Source organism: Drosophila obscura, unplaced genomic scaffold (genome assembly GCF_018151105.1).
Source record: "Drosophila obscura isolate BZ-5 IFL unplaced genomic scaffold, ASM1815110v1 contig_200, whole genome shotgun sequence".
In the NCBI taxonomy this organism is placed as follows: Eukaryota; Metazoa; Arthropoda; class Insecta; order Diptera; family Drosophilidae; genus Drosophila; species Drosophila obscura.
The window spans coordinates 3,278,403-3,299,685 of NW_024542791.1; the positions used below are offsets into that span (position 1 = coordinate 3,278,403).

General features: G+C 47.2%; 5 protein-coding genes across 7 annotated transcripts; 2 read left to right on the forward strand and 3 right to left on the reverse strand.

Moving 5' to 3' along the window:
• Positions 1-21: 21 nt before the first annotated feature.
• On the forward strand, positions 22-3,197 carry LOC111076919 (exocyst complex component 2). Of its 2 annotated transcripts, XM_022370990.2 has the most exons (5): positions 22-97; positions 169-305; positions 368-982; positions 1,038-2,871; positions 2,943-3,197. In XM_022370990.2, the coding sequence occupies exons 2-5, from the start codon at positions 197-199 to the stop codon at positions 3,079-3,081; spliced, it is 2,697 nt and encodes an 898-aa protein (XP_022226682.2). In that variant the 5' UTR covers positions 22-97; positions 169-196; the 3' UTR covers positions 3,082-3,197. The 2 variants fall into 2 exon arrangements, with proteins under 2 accessions (XP_022226682.2, XP_022226672.2); XM_022370980.2 differs by lacking the exon at positions 22-97 and having other exon boundaries at positions 106-305.
• Positions 3,171-4,602, reverse strand: LOC111076956. Its single transcript, XM_022371032.2, has 2 exons — positions 4,303-4,602; positions 3,171-4,235 (listed from the first exon to the last, which is right to left on the reverse strand). Exons 1-2 carry the CDS (start codon positions 4,585-4,587, stop codon positions 3,240-3,242), a joined length of 1,281 nt encoding a protein of 426 aa, XP_022226724.2. The 5' UTR covers positions 4,588-4,602; the 3' UTR covers positions 3,171-3,239.
• Positions 4,603-5,343: 741 nt separating this feature from the next.
• On the reverse strand, positions 5,344-8,957 carry LOC111077193 (E3 ubiquitin-protein ligase msl-2). The gene is given in 4 exon segments (XM_041593749.1): positions 5,344-6,555; positions 6,639-6,728; positions 6,731-6,749; positions 6,791-8,957. Coding segments are annotated over 4 exon segments (2,706 nt in total). The 5' UTR covers positions 8,927-8,957; the 3' UTR covers positions 5,344-6,094.
• An 886-nt stretch (positions 8,958-9,843) lies between these two features.
• Positions 9,844-11,613, forward strand: LOC111075969 (protein FAM151B). Of its 2 annotated transcripts, none has more exons than XM_022369521.2 (4): positions 9,844-9,962; positions 10,391-10,609; positions 10,671-10,912; positions 10,971-11,613. In XM_022369521.2, exons 1-4 carry the CDS (start codon positions 9,896-9,898, stop codon positions 11,532-11,534), a joined length of 1,092 nt encoding a protein of 363 aa, XP_022225213.1. In that variant the 5' UTR covers positions 9,844-9,895; the 3' UTR covers positions 11,535-11,613. The 2 variants fall into 2 exon arrangements, with proteins under 2 accessions (XP_022225213.1, XP_022225222.1); XM_022369530.2 differs by lacking the exon at positions 9,844-9,962 and adding an exon at positions 10,079-10,262.
• Positions 11,614-11,936: 323 nt separating this feature from the next.
• On the reverse strand, positions 11,937-21,023 carry LOC111076784 (protein peste). Its single transcript, XM_022370734.2, has 5 exons — positions 20,587-21,023; positions 17,599-17,876; positions 14,298-14,606; positions 13,450-14,234; positions 11,937-13,382 (listed from the first exon to the last, which is right to left on the reverse strand). The coding sequence occupies exons 2-5, from the start codon at positions 17,719-17,721 to the stop codon at positions 12,941-12,943; spliced, it is 1,659 nt and encodes a 552-aa protein (XP_022226426.1). The 5' UTR covers positions 17,722-17,876; positions 20,587-21,023; the 3' UTR covers positions 11,937-12,940.
• Between the last annotated feature and the right edge of the window lie 260 nt (positions 21,024-21,283).

Genomic DNA, 21,283 nt, shown 5'->3' on the forward strand with positions numbered 1-21,283 from the left:
CATCGATGTTATTTTCCCAAATATCGATGTTCAGCATCGATGATTCATCGAAACAAATATAAACAAACAAATTGTAGCTGTGCAGCACTGTCTTTGGGTATTGTCAACACTGCGCTGAAACATTTACTGGGAAATTTATTTTCTTTGCGGTTTTTGTTGCATTTTTAGCCACTTTCGCTGGTCATATAGCATAGCCATGGCTCCACAGCCGGTGGTAACGGGATTGTCTCCCAAAGAGGGTCCTCCTGGTACTCGTGTCATCATTCGAGGCGAATTCCTGGGCACCCGAGTGCAAGATCTAATTGGTAGGCGTAGACGGGCAGCAGTAGCAGCTGGGCTTTATCGTAACTTTCGTCTCACTTTGCAGGTCTCAAGATTTGCGGCTCCGACTGCCTGCTATCTGCGGAATGGAAGTCGCCCAACAAAATTATAGCACGCACTGGCCCGGCCAAGGGAAAGGGTGACATCATAGTGACCACCCTGAGCGGTGGAGTGGGAACGTCGACGGTTCAGTTTCGTGCCTATCACGAAACCATCGGACCGCTGAAGGAGTCTGCTGTGTGGATCGAAGAGTCGCCCTCGCAAAACTTTGCCTGGGGGCGACGAACACTTACACAGTCGGGGCTGACGCAGGAGGACCCACTGGGGCTGTCCATCGAGGGCAATGAACAGAAGATACCAGAAGATCTGCGCGACTTGTTTCCCGAGGCCTGTGGCGATCTGTCGCAGGAGCACTTTTCGCCATCGTGGTTCCTGCTCGAAAACCACTTGGCCACATCCTTTGAAGATCTGAAGGCGGGCCTGGCATATCTGAAGCGCAAAGTGGAGAGCCAGAAGGAGGGACAGTTGTCATTCCTCAAATCCAATGCGGGCTCTGTCATCGACCAGCTGGACACGCTGATGAACATACGGGATAAGCTGCAGGAGGATGTCAAGCTGCATGGCACCGAACCGCTAAACATTCTGGAGGCGTCCATAGAGAGTGAGTGGGGAAAGAGAAGTCCTTCCGGCTGGATTCTGATTCGTTCTCCTTGCAGATTCAATTAGCGAGTCGCAGAAGATCTTCACAGATGTCCTGGTGCGCAAGGAGAAGGCAGACTCCACCCGGTCCGTTTTGTTCGCTCTGTCCAGGCACAAGTTTCTGTTCTGCCTGCCCAATGCGGTGGATCGGCGTGCCAAAGCGGGCGAATATGACATTGTGGTGAATGATTACTCACGCGCCAAGAACCTCTTTGGCAAGACGGAGATTCCCATATTCCGCAAGGTGCTGGAGGAGGTCGATCAACGCATTCTTTCCATACGAAAGCAGCTCCACGAGAAGGTGGTCAAGATGCCCCAGAGTGTGGACCAGCAGAAGAAGTTAATCAAAGCCCTGACCAGCCTGGAGCTGCAGCAGAGTGGCACACCCATCGGGGATAAGCTGCGTAACATAGATCCCGCCTGGGATGCCATTGAGGCGCGGGCCAAGTATCTGGAGGCCACTTTCCGGCAGACATTCGAGCAGCATGCCAACAAAGATGCTGGCGGCGGCGGCGTCGGCACGCCCGAGAAGTCCAAGAGTCGGTCAGATCCCAGCCAAGCGCCGAGTCGTGTCAACTTTTGCGAGGAGCTCTGCGACATTGCCGCCTCCCAGTTGCCGGATCTGTGGCGTCTCGGCCAGCTGTACTTCACGGGCGAGCTGCGTGGTCCGCACGATCCAAAGCCTGGAGATTTCAAGAAAATGATTCTCACTGCAATTGAGAAATTCTGCGTGTACCTGCGACTGGCCATCCTCATAGCCGGCGATCAGCGTGCATTGCGCCAGTCCAGCGGCCTCAGCTGGTCCATCGGCACCGCCTCGGCCACACACCAGTTCCTCCCATGGATCCCTCAGTGTCTGCTCTACACGAGGATTGCGTACGCCACCCTAATCGGCCTGGATCTGCCCTCCGATGCGCTGGATATCATTCAGAAACTCATCGACGAGGTGCGCCTCTTCTGCTTCTCGATCATCTTCAAGCGCTCCACCGATCGCTGCAAGAAGCTGGGTAGCCAGGAGACGTGGGAATTGGGTGTCGAAGATTACCCAGGCGCAACGATTCTGCCCGCTGCCCTGGAGGCGCTGCTCGTGGATACCCTGGATGAGGTGCAGACAGTTTGCATGCAGCCAGAGACGCGGGAGGGCAATCTGCTCGAGCCGCAGTCTGATGGACAGCGGGAAGTGTCGCAGCGCCTGCAAGAGTTCCTCTCCACCTTCAGTGCGGTGATTGAGGAGCTCGCGTTTCAGTCGCACGACGAGGAGACGCCCACGCACAATGTCTCGCAGCTGTTGGGCTTCCCCAACTCCCAGCAGCTGGACTCGGTGGCCAGTGGTGGTGCGGCGGTCACCTGGGAGCAGCGTATGCTCTGTTGCCTGGCCAACTATGCCTACTGCAACAAGAGCTTCTTTCCGCACATCGGCGACGTCTTCGTGCGCTACGGCTATCCGCTGCCCACGCTGGCCATTGAGACGTCGCGCTACACGGTGAATCAGCTGTTCACCAACCTGCTGGAGGAGTATGTGGAGCACAAGGGCGATCCGCTGGTGGGCACCATTGAGCCGTCCATGTACCTGGGTCGCTTTCAATGGGACCACGAGATGGAGATTGGCCAGCTGCGCCCGTACGCCCACGAATGCTGCGATAATCTGGTGGGTGTCTACTCGGAGATCTACAGCATCTCGCCAGCCCTGCTGCGTCCCATTCTGGAGTCCATTGTTCAGACCATATCCGAGGAGTTGGCCCGTCTGATGAGCTGCGTGCAGCGCTTCAGTTTTACGGGTGCGATACAGGCACACGTGGACATACGCCTGCTGCGGGATGCCCTCGAGGGCTATGCGAATGAGACAGCCAAGTGAGTGGGAGTCGCCCTGGTTCTGGTTCACATTTTTACCTGCCATTTAATTTATTTTTAACCTGCTGCAGAAACTACTTTATGGAGGCCCTGGAGGCGATCAATCCGCCGCTGAATGGCGAACAGAAGCGCAAGGCAGACGAGATACTCGAGCGGGTAAAGCGGAATATGCGGCTGCAGTTGCTTTGCTTCAGCATCAAGGAGCCCTAGGCAGGAGGCAGGATTCCTACACGCAGCACTCCGCAATCAGCATTCAATGTAGATAGACTTGTGATTCCCCCCCGATTGTTCAGTTGAAATGGGATATAAAATCTTTATTCAATTAATTTGATTATTTTCTAGAGGAAAGTCTGCATCCATTTCGCTTTTTACAACTTAAAATCGAATGTAAAATTGCTGCCTTCCGTTTCGTACTTGTGGGTCAGCTGCTTGACGGCCTGCTCCACATCGATGGTATTGAATTTCTCCTGGACGCGCTGCTTAATGGGATTCTCGATGGCATCCATGATCTGATAGCGCAGCAAATTGGGCACCACATTCACGGCAAACTCCATCACATAGTCCAAGGTGCCGGCGCCATCGCATCTCACTTGAATGTTGCCCATGTCAAACTGCAGATCGACGATCTGCGGCCGCTGGCGGGTGTCCAGCGACTGGCTAACGCCCACAGTGGCGCGTATATGCTGCACCGTAAACTGCACGTGGCCGACGCGAGTCATCATGCCCAGTCCCATCTCCCATTGGCCGGCGCCAGTCACCTGCTGTGTGCCCACCTGGAAGACCAGCGACACCGTCTTGTTGGCCATGGCAGCCGTTATGTTGCCCACACGATAGAAGCTGGAGATGCCGTGGATCCAGGTGTGCGATAGCTGCACACTGAACACGCCCATGGTGCGATTCATGTCCGGCAAATGATACGGATCGTAGCCCATCTGGCGCACCGCCTTACGGCCCTCCGCAATGGCACTGTCCAGGGGCGTGATGGAGTTCGGCAGTCGGCGATCGCCCATGCTCGTTTTGATCATCTTGTCGATCTCGCTGCGCAGCTGCTTGTCGGCCTCCTGCAGCATGAATGGCTTCATGGCATCAAAGACGAGATTGGGCGCCGAGTTGACCATGCCCTGGAACAGGGAGCCCATAAAGCCGAGATTCTGGAAATCCATGGCCATGTCCCTGAAGGTAATGTCAATTTTGATGCGATCTGTGGTTAGATGGCCATCGCGTTCCACCGCCAAATAGGCCGTCGCCTCGGCGTACACATTCTTGAGAATCACCGTGAAGGGTCCCTGGGCGCGTGAGATCCAGCTGGCCAAATTGTACTTGCCCTTGACCAACATCTCGTCCAATTGCACGCCACCCTTCAGCTGTAAAAGTTTTCATTTGTTTTAGGCATTTCCCTCACTGGCAGTCCTTCGACTGGCGCTCACTCACCTTCATTGACTTTAGGTCCGCATCGACAGTGTCTATGCGAAACTTGGACAGGCCGTAGGCCTTCACCTCCTTCATGTCCAGATTGCCAAAGCCCATGTTCTTCTTGACATCGGGCACATCTATGGGATCGGGTATGGGCACGCCGGGCAGGCCCAGCGGATCGGTTTGCTTGAAGTGTTCGAGTACAGCCTCCACCTGCGCAGCCATGCGATTTTGGGTCGCCTCAATGTTGTGCTCTTCATCCGATTCGCCTGCCTCCTGCTCGACGTTAGCTGCAAACGGCATGAACAAAGGTCACAATTGTTGGATGAATGGGGGACACACCGCATCCATCCACTCACCATCGACATCCTGGGACTGCGACTGGGCCTGGGCCTGGGGCTGGCACATCAGCACCAATCCCACGAGCATAAATCCTATCAGTGGCTTCATCTTTTTTTGATTTGCTTGAACTTTTTGCTTATCAGTAGCAGGAAAAAATAAAGCTGAAACGCGCCAGCATTCGTTCACTCGGCAGTCAGTACTCGACTCGACTCGACACCAACACGCACTGAGTGTTAATCAACAGATAATGATGAGCCCCAGTAGCAGGCAGGCAGGCAGGCAGACAGACAGCAGCAGCATCCCCGCTTAGCTTATCTAAGGGCCACGCCACGCTCGGAGCGGCGCTGATTAAACTCTGAATTGAGACTGAGTGAGCTCAAACGAGCACAGAGAGCCGTCCGGAAACGGTCTGGTCTGGCACTTTGACAGCTGCTGCCCCTGACAGAGAGGTTCATCGTACCGCAGTGGACTCCACTCCACTCCACTTCACTCCAAAACTGTTCCCAGTTCCATGCCAAAGACACAAGTTTTGCTTTCATAAATATTTTATATACATATATTTATGTACGTACATATATTATGTATGTATTGTATGGCTTATTTTTTATTAAATAGTTAGTTTCACGTGCTCAAAAAAAATTCATGCTCAAAAAAAGTTTCTTAATCTATAAAAAAAATTGTCTTAAGCTATGAAAAAAAATGTACTTACACTATGAAAAAAAAAATGTACTTACACTATGAAAAAAAATGTACTTAAGCTATGAAAAAAAATTGTTTTTGTTTGTTTGGTTTTTAGGCTAAGAGCAGCCGCACTTGGCGCCAAAGCATTGCAATGTTTTTACCATTCGTTGTTCGTTAAACGAAAAAGAACATTTTCATGATCGACACTCGAAGGGTTAAGGGATATATTAGATTTGTGGATATTGCTTTTGCCAGCGGTAGCGGCTGCCAAAAGATTGCTGTACATACATTATGCAAATTGCGAGCTGGCAGCCTCAAAGAGAGATATAATGAGAGCTCCCTAGGGGCGTACATAGACAGTTATGTTTTGTATGTACATTTTCATCGCTTAATGTTAGAGGACAATTTTGAATAGTATGGCAGGGGAGGGTCAACTATTTTACTCTTTGCATACAATTGAAAAACATTCACAAATTTTAGCAGACACGAAACAAACTGAGGGGACGATTCTGAGAATAAATACATTAAAAAATGTAAAATTAAATAATTAAGAGACGGCAATTTAAAACATTTTAAAAATATCAGGACATGTGAGACAGAACGTGATTGGGACAGGATACATAAAAAGACATATAATCAGGACTATCAGGACATGTGATACACATACAATATGCCCCTTTGGGGGTATCAAAACTAGACTTCACACAGCATACCCCTCGCAACGGGGTATGCAACATACAAATACAAAAAAATAAAAAAAAAAGTGAATCCCGTTTCCCGTTTTTTCTTACAAATCATCAGAACCCGACATGATCTCCTCGAACAGTGAGTGCGCATTGTCAGTGGCCGACAATCTGTCGCCAGCGGCAGAATTGCCAATGGCAGAGGAGCCACCACTGACCAGCTCGTCAATGGTATTGCGTGGCGGAAAGCCACGCAGACGCGCGCTCCTTTTGATGGCTGGCTTGAATTTCTTTGCTGGCTGTTGCTCCTCCATATCGGAAACGGGGGAGGGAGCAGTCTTCGGCCCAGCTGCTGGCGCCGTTGCTGCTGGCGCTGTTGCTGGAGCTGTCGCTGGTGCTGGCGGAGGTGGAGGAGTAGCCGCAGCAGCCACCACTGGCACTGGAGGTGGCATCACATACGCATACTGAGGAATCGTGCTATTGGAGTCATTGTTCTGCAGTTGGACACGCAAAAAGCCAACTGTGGCGGGATCGATCGGTACGCTGCCTTGAAAGATGTTGAAACCTGAAAGACACAGCGAATGGGAGGATTAAAAGCTGTTCGCACTCGTACCTCAATCCACAAACCAAAAACGAACATAAGCTCACCTTGATACTCCCCGTTCTCGTTCTGAACTAAGACCAATGGATGTTGGGACTGTTGCAGATTGCTAAGGGGCACTAAACTTATACCGCCCTGGGCGCCATCCGACGCGGTTGCTGTTGCTGTTGCACCTGCCTGCAGCTGTTTCGGCATTCACCTCCCGTGTTGCTGTTGCTGTTGGCGGCTCCTTTTCGCTCTGAGGATTGCTGAGTGTCGGCAAGTCCTCCTCCAATTCGTCATCGGAATCGAGATAGTCCATCTTATGGGGATTGTGGCAGCCAACGCAGTGACAATTTGTACAGCTGTTGCCCGACTTGTAGCAGGGGCAGCGGGTGTTGCGACAGGTCGTTTTCGGATTAACCGACACACCAGAGGTGCCGCAGCGGCATATGGGCTTGGGTGGCTTATCCTTCGTCTTTGCCACATTCCTACGTGATGCGCCCGTCGCGCTATTGCTGCCTGTCTTGGCGGAGGATTTGGCAGACGTTTTGCTGGTTGCTTTGGCAGTTGCGGGAACAGGTTCAGGCAGAGGAGCAGGCACAGGAGCAGGTTCTGGAACTGCAACGGGAGCAGGGGACGGTGCTTTAGTGGCTTTCTTTTTGATGGGTTTTGCCGGTTCCAGCTCCACGGATGACATGATGGCGGTATTCACTTCCGTGTCTTTGTCCCTGTCCTCCTCGGTGCTGCAGGATGTATTCCCCTGGCTGCAACTCTGTTGTTCTTCCTCTGAGGAGATGGAGACCGTCTCTTCATATGCCGCCTCCTGGCTGGCATTCTCTTGTGGGGCATCCCCCTGGCTGGCATTCTCGTGGCTGGCACTCTCCTGCTGCGAGGCCTCCTGGCTGGAACTCTCTTGGTACAGCTCCTCGCTGACAATCTCTTTGTATATCTCCTCGGTGACGCTCTCTCGCGATGTGTCCTGGCTGGCACTCTCCTCGAATGCATCCTGGCTGACAGTCTCTTGCGATTTCTCTGGGTGGACGATCTCTTCTCTTTCCTCCTGGCTAACAGTCTCCTGGTTTGATGACTCCTCCTGGCGGGCATTCTTCTGACTTACCACCTGGCCAACAATCTCCGGCGATGCCTCCTTCTGGCTGACATTCTCCATCAATGGTTCCTGGCTCACATTCTCCAGATATGCCTCCTCGTGGCTCACATCCTCGAGATATGGCTCCTCCTGGCAGTCACTCTCCGGGGCTGCCGCCTGCTCTGGCTGAGGCTCAAGCTCATCCTCCTGCTCCTCCATTTCCAGCTGGGCCATCTTTCGCTTTTGGGAGTGGTAGAGCTCCACCTCGGCTGTCGTTATGGCCAACAGAGCTGGCTGTGTGGACTCTTCTATTCGCACCACTTGACCAATTTGGAGCTCTTGCGCGGCATGCGCCTCAAATGGTGTGGATGCAGCCGTGGGCTGCATGACATAGGTCATGGCATAGCCCGGTGTGTTGTTGGGGAAGCTGGACATGGAGACGGCATCGGAGAGATCCACCTGCTCGTTCCAGCTGTGCTCCGTGTAGCCGGCTTCGGTGCCCAGGGAGCCGGAGCCTTCGTTCAGAATAAACGCCGGCTGGGCGGCCATCAGACCCATGCGCGACCCTGTCGGCATCAGGGGCAGCGGATGTGAGAAATGTGACTGCTCTGCGGTGGCCGCTGCCTCCAGCTCAATGTCCGTGATGGACAGCTGCTCGGGCAGATTCTGCTCGTACGGCAGCTCGGGCGTTGTGGCCGCCGTCGTGGGCGGCGTCTCTGCGGGCAGCGACAGGGGAAGGGGAGACTTGAGGAAGGGCAGATCTGGCTGTGGCAGAAATGTGTCCCGTATATCATCGTAGTTGGTGCCCTCCCTGATGAACTCCTGCGTGGTCATGGCCGGCAGCCGGATGCGCGGAAACTGCTCCACATGACTCAAGTCGGGAAACAGTCCAGCCAGCTGGGTGAACATCGACGACTGCAGCAGACGCACACAGAGCGTCTTGTAGCAGAGCAACTGTATGGCCATCAGACGATTCTCCTCGTACGTCTTGAAGTCAGAGCAATCCTCGCACTGCCTGCAACGCGACATGAGCCGCTTGCATCCTCTGATGCACAGCCGGCACACATAGTGGTGGCAGCGCTTGCCCTTCGGCGCGTATGGATCCACCAGCAGTTGGCAGCACACCACACACGACAGCAGCTGGCGCAGCTCTCCGATGCCAGAGCTCAGCTCATCCACGCGCCGCTTGGATAGATTTGAGGCCGAGCGAAGGGACAGCCGGACGACCTTCTGGTAAACGACATTTACCGACGTTTGGGCCGTCATTGTTTATAATCCGTCTGTATGTTCGAGTGTGTGTGTGTGTGTGTGTGTGGGACTGTACAAACGCCGGGAATATTTGTTTACCACCACCACCAGCAACCAACTGAGACTCCGCTGGGCCAGCGTCCGCTCAGGTTTCTCCTGCGACTCCTGCCACCATCCGTTTCCTGCTCCTCCTGTTGCCTGCCTGTTCCCTTAATACTAATAATGGACCGTCAATTGCCCAGCAATTTGCTGATGTTGCCTCCAACAACACATGCTCTCACGTTTCGCGTAATCCTCTAATTTTCTTTCACACAAATTTTCTATTCGATTTTCCGTTGCTCGTTGTTTCACTTGGCTGCTGCCGTATATGCTTAAAACTAATTCACGTGCCAAAAAAAAAAAAAAAAAGGTTTATGTTTATATGTTCTTAGAATTAAGTCATTTTGCAATATATCACTTCTAAAAAAATTAAGAAAAAAAATTTACCCCAGCACAACAAACGATGCCGCAGTGTGACCGCGGATGCATCGACAAAATATACCGTCAGAGTCTGACGGTCGGACCCTCAGAAATATACCGAAATATACCATCTCATTTTCAAAATATACCGAAGGAAAAAACGAACTTAACCCACCAAACCCTAAAATACTACAATTTAGAGTTGCGAAGCCATTAAATAATTTAAAACCGATCGGGGCGATTTATAATACATATTTATAACAATAATAGAATATGCAAACATTTACCGCTTCATTTATCTACAATAAAGGTTTATCCCCTTCAATGGCAATAGGTGGATTAGTTTATGGCACTTGTGGAATAATTATCAGGCATAATTTACAATTCCATAATCAATGGAATCAAGTGATTCCAAGATAAGCTGCAAACTCAATTACTTTAACTTAATCGCCTTGTTAGTTAGTTCTTCTTTGATTGCCGAGGCTAGTGCTATTATACATACTCTTCGGCAGCTGATTAAAAGCGAAAATGTTATTCAAGTCCACAGCTCCGGCTCTCGACCAGAGGTCATTGTCGATATTATGCCTGCTGCTTGGTAATGCAATTCGCATTTTGAATTCCACTCATTCGCCCGCCCATTCATATAGTCGATTTTCATTGTTTGTGGCGTCTGCGCTTTGCTTCTGCCATCAGAATCAGATTGAAATAAATACATTTCTGTTTGTCGTGCAGTTCAGTTACAGCAGCAGCAATCGGCGAAAGTGATTGCATACATTCCATTAAACAATTAAATATAATTTTCCCACAAATACACATTCACCCATCCATTGAAGCGCTGCCATTTGTGTCTTGTCTCTGTCTGCGTGTGTGATTGTTGAATCGAAGAAAATAAAAGGTACGAGGGAAACGCATGCTTATCTGTACACCGCTTTGGGCGCGTTTCCCCTTTTCCATTGTTCTGCAATTATTGAATATTTAATTCCAATCGCTTGCCGTTGTTTTGCTTCCATGGAACACCTGAAGCGCTCGTGTCCAAAATCAATGGTGCGACTCTGAATGCCAGCCATTATCAGTACTACCGTGCGGAGGAATTGGAGGGAACACAAGTTTCCCCTGGCATAGTGCTGCTGCAGGATCAGGACATGGGGCGGGGCAAGTCTATAATCAGGGCGGCCAATCTGACCGCCATCCGATGGGCGCATGCGGTGAACAGCCAGCAGTTGCTCGACGAGGCCTTGGCAGGTGAGACTCCACACTGCGGCAGTGTTTTTATTTTTATCATGACATTAGCCACTCTCCAAAGGTGACATTGAGTTCATTGAGGCGGACATTGTGCTGGGCAAGGTGAATGGCGAGGGCGACGATATGCCCGTGATGGCACATCCGCCGGCAAATGTCTCCGACTTGACGCTGCAGGGATTCCTGAATCAGATCAAAGACTTTAACGACCTGCACGTGGGCAACGAGAAGGGAGTCAAGCTGGATTTCAAGTCCATAGAGGTGTTCGAGGGCTCCCTGGGCATTTTGGACGCGACCATACCAAGTGTAAGCTAAGCTCAGGGAACAATATTCAGGGGCAATCAAATGAACTCTTCTTGTGCAGATGTCCTATCCCATTTGGATCAATGCTGACATTATCAGTGGCCCTGTGGACCAGAACAAGAGCGTGCCCGTGGATCCGGATCGGTTCTTTGCCGGCTGCATGCGCTACAAGCAGGCAGTGCTCTCCATCGGCTGGACCACCAACTGGGGTGCCGACTTCCGTGAGGGCGAATACACTCAAGATCAGTGCGACGCCATGGTCGAGTCGCTCAACTTCAACAATGTGCTGTCCACGGGCCAGGGCATCACGTTTCCGGTCCGTGCGGGCATTGCGGCCAACAGCGAGGAGCAACTCCACAAACTGGTCAGCGCTGTCAACGAGACCAATGACAGCACACTGACCATTTGGTCCTCCGACGGTGATTACGTGGATGTGGCCAAGCTGCGCAAACTGATATTCGGCTTTGGCGTGGAGCGTGTCTACTTGGATGTGCCCGAAGAGTTGGCCGCCAGGCTGGATCTGGGCAATGCTGGCAACGGTGCGGGCACCTTCAATTCTCTGGTTAGCTTCAGCTTCATCAGCCTCTGCTTTTATGCCTTTTCCAGTTGGTTACATCGCGGCTAACAAGTGGGCCTAATAGATTAGATTACATATAGATTTTTAGATTTCTGTCACAAGCAATTAATAAAATAAAACGTGTCAATTAAATGAAAACCACAAAGGAAGCTAAGGAGTAAACAATATTAATATTTTGTGTATATGCTTTATGCGAACGGAGGGTACTTCTTCATATCTTCAATTGGTCTAACAATATCCCTTATCAGCGTGACTCGAGTCAAGCAGCAATCATCGCACATTGCGTCCATTTTTGGCATTCTCATGCCCGAGTAGCGATCACAGAACTGAGCTGCTTCTACACATATTTTTTTATTGGATTCTTGGTAGCTTAGTGTCGTCTGCTTGAGCTGCGTCACCAGTTGCAAGCGGCGCAAGCGTTAAAGCGTAGCATAGAAAATGTAAACTACATTTAAGCGTTTTCTTTTTGTTTTATTCTTTTCTTTAAATTCAAAAATGTATCTTAAGGAATTTTTTGGAAATATTTCCTGGGGTTTCACAGCTGAGCTATAGGCTAACTTATGTCCGACTTTACACTGATTTACATATTTACACATATGGTGTGGATATATCCGAAATCTTTCAGCTATTAGGATATGTATGTGTATGTGTGTGTGTGTGTGTGTGTACAAGATAAAAATTAAAAAAAAAAGACTTTCTATCTAGAGGGATCAAAATTGATTGAAATATGTCTTGGGGATCGCCGTGCAGTGATAAAAGTTACCAAGCTCGTAGTATTTCTGTTGCAATTGATTGATCATCAAACATCAATCAATCATTGATATCACACCATCTCTCAAGTTTTATAAAAAACTAGAATATCGTTTTAAAAATTAGAAAAAAAGAATTAACGTTATTATCGGTAGGTATATGTATATACAATATATAAATACTTTGGGATTGCGCAGTGTTTCAACTTCAACAAATTTTTGGGGGCATGTGTGATGATCATGGGGCGGGGGGGGTGCTAGTGCTCTCATTTTATTTACAATTTAATTTAGTTTAGTTTAACCTACTAAAATAGTTAATGACTTTTGTTTGGGTTCTCTGCTTCTCTCTTCTCTTTTCTCTTTTCTTTTTGGCACTAAAATAAATAATCTTATTAATCTCTCTCTGTCTCTCTGTCGCGCGCGCGTGCTGTCCAGCCGTATGCACGTTTAGATATGTTGAGGGAACTCCTAATGCGGATGGGATGTGTAAGTGTATGTGTATGTGTGTTTATGCAGCGCATGTGATGCAATGTGAAGGAAGGGGCCAGCACGTGGGGCTTGGCTAAGGCAAAAATGGCTTTATCATCAGTTTTATACTCTTCTAGGCTACGATAAAATAATGAAAATGAGTCTTGAATCATGCTTGATGGTTAATGGTGGCGGCGGCGGGGCCATCGCCGGGAATGCGCGAGCCGAATCGTTGTATTATCTAACTATCACATCGGGCGACGTTTCACTGATCAGTCGCTCCTCGCTACTGCCATCCTGTTGCTCCTGCATGCCAGAGTCACGCCTGTAGTCCAGCAGACGGACTCCGACCCGTTCGTTGCCGCCCGCGTTCGTGTTGTGGCGGAACAACTGGGACACGGGCACTGTAGCTGCCCCCGTATTCACGCCAAAGGTGGTGAGCGGCCGCAGGACATTCGCCTTGGCCTTGGGATCACCCTGGCAGAACTGTGTCACCTGCCGCGTGGGGTACCAGCAGGTGCAGATGAGACCGCCCGCCAGCAGTATACCAGTGACAATCTGTCCGAGCAGCACAATGAGCGGCACCAGCGCTATATCGGCGGCAATCTCCTCCGTAACGCGTACCCTCTCCTCGCACCACATCATGGGCAGCATTACGCTCGGTACATTATCGTAGATACTGTCAAAATGTAATGCAATTAGTTGAGATAATCATCGGCCATAGATAAGTTTTAATTGATTCATACCTGATGCCCTTGACGGGCTCCATTAAGTAGTTGGCCTGGAAACCGCCGCCCACATCCATGGGCACACCGGCATTCGGCTCCAGCGTCATGTAGAACTCATGCTTCTCCTTCTCTGGCTTTAGGCCCTCCACCGCTTCCAAATAGCTGGGATCGCCCTTGTAGAAATGTGGAAACGACATAAACACCGAGGCATTGAAGGAGCAGGGTCCAATATCGATGACGCCAACGGGCCGGCACTTGCCGCCGACGCAATAGCAGCTGGTGTCCGGATAGAGGGTGCCATTGTCCACGGCATGCTCGGTGCCACTGTATTTGTAGGCGGTTATGCCATGCACAGTCACCGTTTCCGTGTAGTCCAAGGGCACGGCACGACACATTTTCGGCATGTACATGTACACGCTGTCGTTGGTGCTCAAATTGGGTGGAAAGAACTCGCCCATTGAGCCCCTGACCTGACCACAGACGCCCGGAAATGCGCCCGTATGCGTTAGACTATTCCACGTGTAGATTTGTCCCATCTTCGCGATGTCATCGGCACCCGTGAACATGTTTATATCGCCATCGAACTCGGAGCTGCCATTCCTTGGATACTGATAGCCAATGCGGTCATATGGCACATCTCCCGGTCGAATTATCTTGCCCAAACGGATGAACGGATGCTCGAAGCCCCTGAAGAGCCACTCATCGGCGGATCGCGTGATGCTGAGTCGCTGGTCATACACTTTGATGCCCATATTGACACTGAATCTGCCCATCATAGAGTCGGCGGCTCGTTTAGCTGCTGACTGAAGGAGGAGGAGGCATTAGGCATTAGTTTGGGTGCTCAAATTCTTCAATGGATTACTCACATGGGCTACGGAATTCACTTGGGTCACAACATCCGTGAGGCTGCCATTGCTGCCAGCTGCATCAAAGTAGAAGACAGATTTCTTGCGGAAAGACACGGAAGCGTTTTGATTGTGCCATTCAATGTTCACTTTGTCGGGGCTCTCCCGAAACCGATAGGGTCCCAGCTGCTGGAAGTGCGGCTTTTTGCCAGAGCCCACATAAAAGTCCTCCGGATTTGTCCAATTGAAAATGTATACATCAAAATTCAGTGGCAGTGGTGAGATCTTCCAGCCCTCGAAAGAACGTGATGTGGGACTGAGAGCCATTTCCTTTAAGATCACAAGGGGATGGGATCGATGGTTATTGGTTATTGGTTATTCATATAGTAGATTTACATAATTTATTTGCTATAATTGAGTACTGGGCATTGCAATTACGAGATATGTACATCTTAGATTCAATTCATTCAATTCTCGTGGTTTGATTTTTGATTCAATCGAAATTCAAAAAGTTCGATCAAAGTTCATCATAGATCTGGGCAATTGGTCTCCTCTCACGGCCTCCCATAATTGGCATCGAACATTGCCAAGGGAACGGAACACACATTCAAACACTGAAAGGTTTCGTCGTTTCTGGCACAGTCCGTTTCATAACTATACACTCAAGATATGAAGCTGCTGCGAAAGGTGTACAAAACTAATTAACTCTGTCTTTTGGCTTTGATAATAACAACAATTAGACGGTAAGAATAGCTAATAGTTCGTAGGTAATCGAGAAAAATCGCAAGTAATCGAGAAAACTCGTAATTCATCGAGAAAAATCATAACAAAAAATGAGAATCAATCAGTGCTCGTACAGTCCCTGTATAACCAAATTCCTAAAACTCTTAATTCCAATACATTTATTCCTAGTTATATTTCCGCTCAAGATTTGATAGCATTTTTGTTTATGTACATCTTTCCTAGTATCACTTCATATAATAATCGGAGCGATTATGACTAGCCCGAGTACTTGTTCGATCGATTGGTGGAATGAATACGGATTATGAGGAAATAATTAAATATAATTTAATCGCTAGTCGAAGGCATTAGTAGACTGTTGGCTTAACTCTTCAAATAAATAAATAAATAACCCTGAGACTTTGTCCTTGATATATATATATGTATACTCTTGGGGAATCTTTTGTAAATCAAGGGAAGATCTATGATAGTTATGATGATATATGTATATGATCCCGGCAAACATACTACATCGCTATAGGAACTTGTCATCATTTTCATTCGAATTTCATTACAACGAAAAATCGCTTTTGCTCGTTTTATTTCCAGCAAATGTATTCGTTCATTTTGTATAACGAATCAACTACATTATTCGAAGAATGCATTCGAATGATCTCGCTTAATTTGCAAACTGCTCAGATCATACAAAAGGCAGGTGGTTGCATCGGGTCGGGTCGATGGGTGCTTCAGCCAGCTCTTCTTATCAGCCATCAATCATTGTAAGCCCCCAGACATAAAAATCGCTACGGTCGCCATTTTCAGCTATGTCCAGAACTTTATAATCTACGAGTATATAATTGGAAATGCGACTGAAACTACTGGACGGCTGAAATGGAGAGGATTGGCCTACAGGAAATGACTAACTGATAAAAAAATAAATTCGTATTGTGGTTTCTATTTCCCCAAAGAGAGAGATTACATGTCCATGTACATCTATCTATCTATCTAGGTGTCTCGAAGTGGCGGTACTATCATCGCCAAACAGGTGTTCGGTTAAGGGCAGCACACCTGCTGGGCCACCAACACTCCCCCACCCAACAATGTGGGTTACATGTTTAGGTCTGGCACTTTGCTGGGTTTAAGGCTTTTATACCCGGGGCCCCCCCCCCCCCCCCCCCCCGTCCGATTCTCCAGCCCCCCCCCCCCCCCCGGCCCCGTTTATGAATGTTTCGGGGAGGGCGAAGAACGTTGTCTAATCGATAGCCCCATGGCTATCGCTGAATGAGTTATTTTTTTTTGGTTTTTTCCCGCTAGATAAGATATCACTAGTCCGCCGCCACCATCCATTCCCATTCGCATTGCAATTCCGCGACTAAGAACCGCGAATGTATTTTCATGGCAAATGGCAACAATTTCCGGCTGCTCCACAGATCGGCAACATAATGGAGAACTATAGATTATTGACCTCGCAGCTGCCCCATTGTTGTGATTCATAATTTCAGATTCCAGGAGAAAGTTCGATAAGGCCCCACAATCAATCAGTCCGTGACTATTATTAGTCAGTGTTTGTTCCCAAAATGAGTAATATTAAAATCAAAAGAAGAAAGAAGTTAACGGAGAGGCGAGAACGAGAGAGCTAAAAATACAGCATGAGGCGCTTTTTAAACCATTTTATTGCTTTTATTAATAGATGCTCAAAGGTGCGTGTAGAGCTTACAGGATTTCAAGTTTCTTATCAAATAAAAATTACTTGGAATGCTCTTAAAGGGGCTACTACGCGCTTTTCATTTAACTTAGTAAAGTTCCCATTTGCCTTAATAAAGAAAAAACATAAACGTAAAAGCACATGTGATATTCCCTGAATATGTCAAATGTCATCCAACCTAATATGACAGATTCTATCTGTCAGTTTAAGCGCTAATTCTGTTAAAAGTTGAATTCTGTTAATTCTGTTAAAAAATATTAGTACCTTTGAATGTACAAAGACCTGCCTCCGAAGTTTTCAAGTTTTTTTAAAATAAATCAAAAGCCTGTAAGTGATCGAAGGGAAGATCAATATAAGAGCCTCTCTCTCACAGCTAATGACTCAACAGTCGCAGTCATACGCTAATCAGAAATGTATACACAAATATGGGTATACTCTACATCGGTATATAAAATATATATAAGAAATTTACATGCATATGTACATATATACATATGTACATGTGTATACATATGTACACCTAATGGGTTCGCAAACGAAGTTTTTGCAAATGATCGAATGTGTAAGCCGTATCTTATCTGCGGATTGATTTTTATTTTTGAACGAACAGAACACCTGCTTGATGATCAATTTTGGGGCTGTCTTCGACAAAGGCCTTAATTGGTTTCAATCAAATGACAAAGTTCTTTCTGTTGAAACGTTCCGATTTGTATGTAAATGAAGAAAAGTTCTACAAGGTTGAACGGGGGGCCTGACCTTTGAGCGGTTTGCCAATTTGCCAGTTCGCAAAACTTGACTCGCTCGAAGGGAATAAAATGATGAGAATTGGGAGTGGGCATGAGAATGGAAATGGCAGTGGATGTTGATAAGATAGATATGTAGAAGGCAAACACTCACCTTGCCGCGCATGCGTGTAAACATCTCGATCCAATTGCGGAATAGATAAATGCCGCCGGCAATGGAACAGAGCCCCAGCACGATGATGCCCAGACGGGCACAGTGACGCAGATGTGATGTCATATTGTGTTCTTATTGCTCCAATTCCAACTCCAATTCCGATACGTTATGGTGTATTATTATTATTATTGTTCTCCACTCTTACTCCGAACGAAGCCTGCTCCGAACAATCTCTTACGCGGCACTGAGTCCAAGTGGGGAGCCTACCTTCCCTTCCTCTGTGTGGCGTCCGTCGTTGCAATTAACAGAGAGAGAGAGAGAGAGAGAGGGCGAAAATATGAAAAGAGAATATTTGTTAGTACATGCGGGGCTTATCTATATCTATTGGCCTTATCAGCACACGCACACACACCCATATGCACCATACAGGGGCGGCAGCAGGCTCGCCCCCCGATCGCAGGGAGTGGAGAGAGAGCGGGCGCAGAGAAAGAGAGAGAGAGAGAGCACTCCAAACAGTAAAGAAATGTTAATCACGCGCTGTACTGCGATCGTCTACAACTTTGTAGTACTGCTGCGTAATTATGTACATTTTGTGTGTGTCTAATTGTAATAAAATGTTCACTTGGCAGGCGGCACTGGGGTACGTTTTTGTGGTCAAGTCAAACCTCAAAAGTACATACATATGTACATACATACTTATGTACAAATATATACATATGTACATAATGAATTTGTAGAAATCTGATACGAGGGAAAATATAAACTGCGGTCTAAGGGGGGTTGCTTTACAGTTTTGGAACCGGTTCAAAGGCTTCACTCTGAAGTGTTCCGTCAGTTGGTTTTTAATGGAGCACCCCATATAGCAATATCAAGACTCACTCACTTTACTCCATAATATGAATCAAGTGATCCACCTACACCAACTGAAAGTGAGTCAAAACACATGACGCGGCACATATGTATGTAGATACTCCAATAGAGGTGCACAAGCGAAAAGTGTAAAAGAGAATGCCTTAGAATTTTCACAAACAAAATACATCCCTAAAAATTCTGGTACTACAGAAACTTTACCTATTTTTGGGTATTTCGAATTGATGACTTGCTAACATGACTCCGCGGTGTGCCATTTTTTTTTCAAGTATTAGTATTATTCTGTTTCCTGTTTGATGACTCCCATTCATCAAATAAAAAAAATGAATCAACTCCAGATTATCAAGGCAACCATTCTTTGGAAAGTTAATCGACTACATATAGAAATATACCCGCATATAACTAGTAGTACTCATCCATAGCATTGGTATTTTATCCAACATGAGCCCTGCTATGTCACTGTTAAGTACATACCACTGCATTAACAGGAGTAGTGTGTACCGTTTCATGAATCAACTTGATATCATTTTCTGCTGCCATTTATGCTTATCTATTCTTAATTTTTAAAGCTACACACATACACACATATAAATGGCTAAACGTATGTTACATACATGCAAAGACAATTAGCTCAGCATAATCACTCATCGTTAACATTCGTCTGTTAGAATTGTGAGACGCGCACATGACGACCCTGCTATGTACCACTATGCCACTGATGTAAATGTTGTTCTAGATACCGACGACACATTAGATACAGCGCGCCTTGAAAACTTTTGCCGTTTGATGAGTTCCCGTTTTGTGACTCCAATTTTTATAAATTTCTCGAGTTTGCTAAAACTCCAGTTACCACCGCGACTGCGACTGTCTGCCCGTCACCTTTTCCATACCCTGGCACAACCATAAATGAATGTTGCGTGATTACTGCGCAAGGGTCGGGTCTGTGGTTGGGGGAACTGTTTACACTTCTTGGAGCTGCTGGTTGTCCATGGCAACCGTCGATGGAAGCGATTAGCACGAGGTATATTATGTAGAAGGTGAGGCAGTCCAGGCCAAACTCTGCATCTTTCGGATGTATGGATGCTGATTTATACATACGTAGATTTCCAAAACATCTGGATTATCTTTATGTGAAAGCACACACGTGCATGCATATTTATGTACATATGTACATATGTATGTATATGCTTCATTATGTTGACGCTGTTGCGCCAGCCTTTCAATTAATATACCTTGCACCTGGTTATGACTGAGCCCACGCTATTGAGTTGACTTAGGCCTTAGCAATGTATTATTACTTCCATTGGTAATATTTTAACAGTTTCAATGCAAAACCACTCACACCCTGGCACGTACATACGATACGAATTATTTTGTTATTAATGCACACGTAGCGAGGTTGAACATTGTCGAACAACAAAAAGCGTTGGGGGGAAACTCGTTTACGTTTACGCGGTTTTCCCTCACCTACGCCCTGTTTTTTTTGTTATCTCCCAAAACACACATACACACACACACGCCACGCCTCACAGTCTCTGCACTTGCGCTCTTTTAACTCCAGCGATGGAGATTATGGACATTTCTCGCTCCGACTCATTTCACATAGTGCCAATTTATTTGGCCAAACATTAATCACACGAATTAGCACTGGCGTGTCGTGGTCTGGGTCTGGGCAATTGTTACACTCATCACAATTATTTGAGAACATTAGCAATATCCTTGAACCATACCCGTCACTTCCGCAACCTGTTGACAATTTTTGCCTATTTGCGCTGCACTCTTTGCTCTTGTGGCCTAAAAATAGACACAGCTATGTGCCAAAAAGAAGCGAAAAAAAACAAAAACAACCAAAAATGTCCCAAACTGTATGCTGCTTGGGTAATTTACATTCTGTTAACTCACTCGGTGCCGCGCGATGCGTCAGAATAATGGAATGCTGGGCCAGAAGGCAAAAACTCCACAAAATACAACAACAATTATGTTTATTTAATAATTTTTATCTGAAAATGAAGCAGAGTAACGACAGTCAACAAAAGCGCGGCACGTTTAACTCTCTTGCGTCTGCGTCTCACTCTCTCTTCCATAAAATGCGTTGGGAATTTTTCATATTTATCTTACATTTTCTGTTGTTTGTAGATCTTCGTTGCTCCTCTAACACTTGGCGTTCTTCCTATGCGCTGCGCTGTCTTTTTTTTACAATTCCACTTTATTTGCAAATTTATTCCAATCACTTGTTTTATTTTGCTTCACTTCGATGACAGATTTTTCTTTGGTTTTAATACTTTTTAATTGATATGAATTTCTAATTGCAATTGTTGTGTAAATATGCAGGCGACGCGAGTTGTCTAAAAACGCTATATTTGCTCGCGGTCTTTGGGATTTATTTTCTTCTTCTTATTTCTCTCTGGTCTTGCTAGTTGCCATCTCACTTGCACTTGCACATACATGTGTACATATGTATTTAATCAGCAACGCACCGTTAAGTCAACGCTCTGATCTTGAACGAACACGTCTCGACCGGTGTGTATTTGTCTGTGTTCTGTGCGGCGCTGCGCCTGCTCTGCGACTAAATTAAGTATTGTTCAAAAGTCGCCAAGCAACCAGCAATTATTTATTCTTCATTAAAAACCTATGGCGAGTCGGCTGGCCTGACTTTTGTATGCTCTATTTCGTTTCGAAGCGGCACCTGTCGGCAAAACGTTGAAATGAAACAATAGGTATATTTTATTTTTTTTAAATTTCAATTTATATTAATAAAGACACTCCGTGTTGAAACTCTTGTTGATTGCCTAAAACCAATGTGCTCACACTGTAG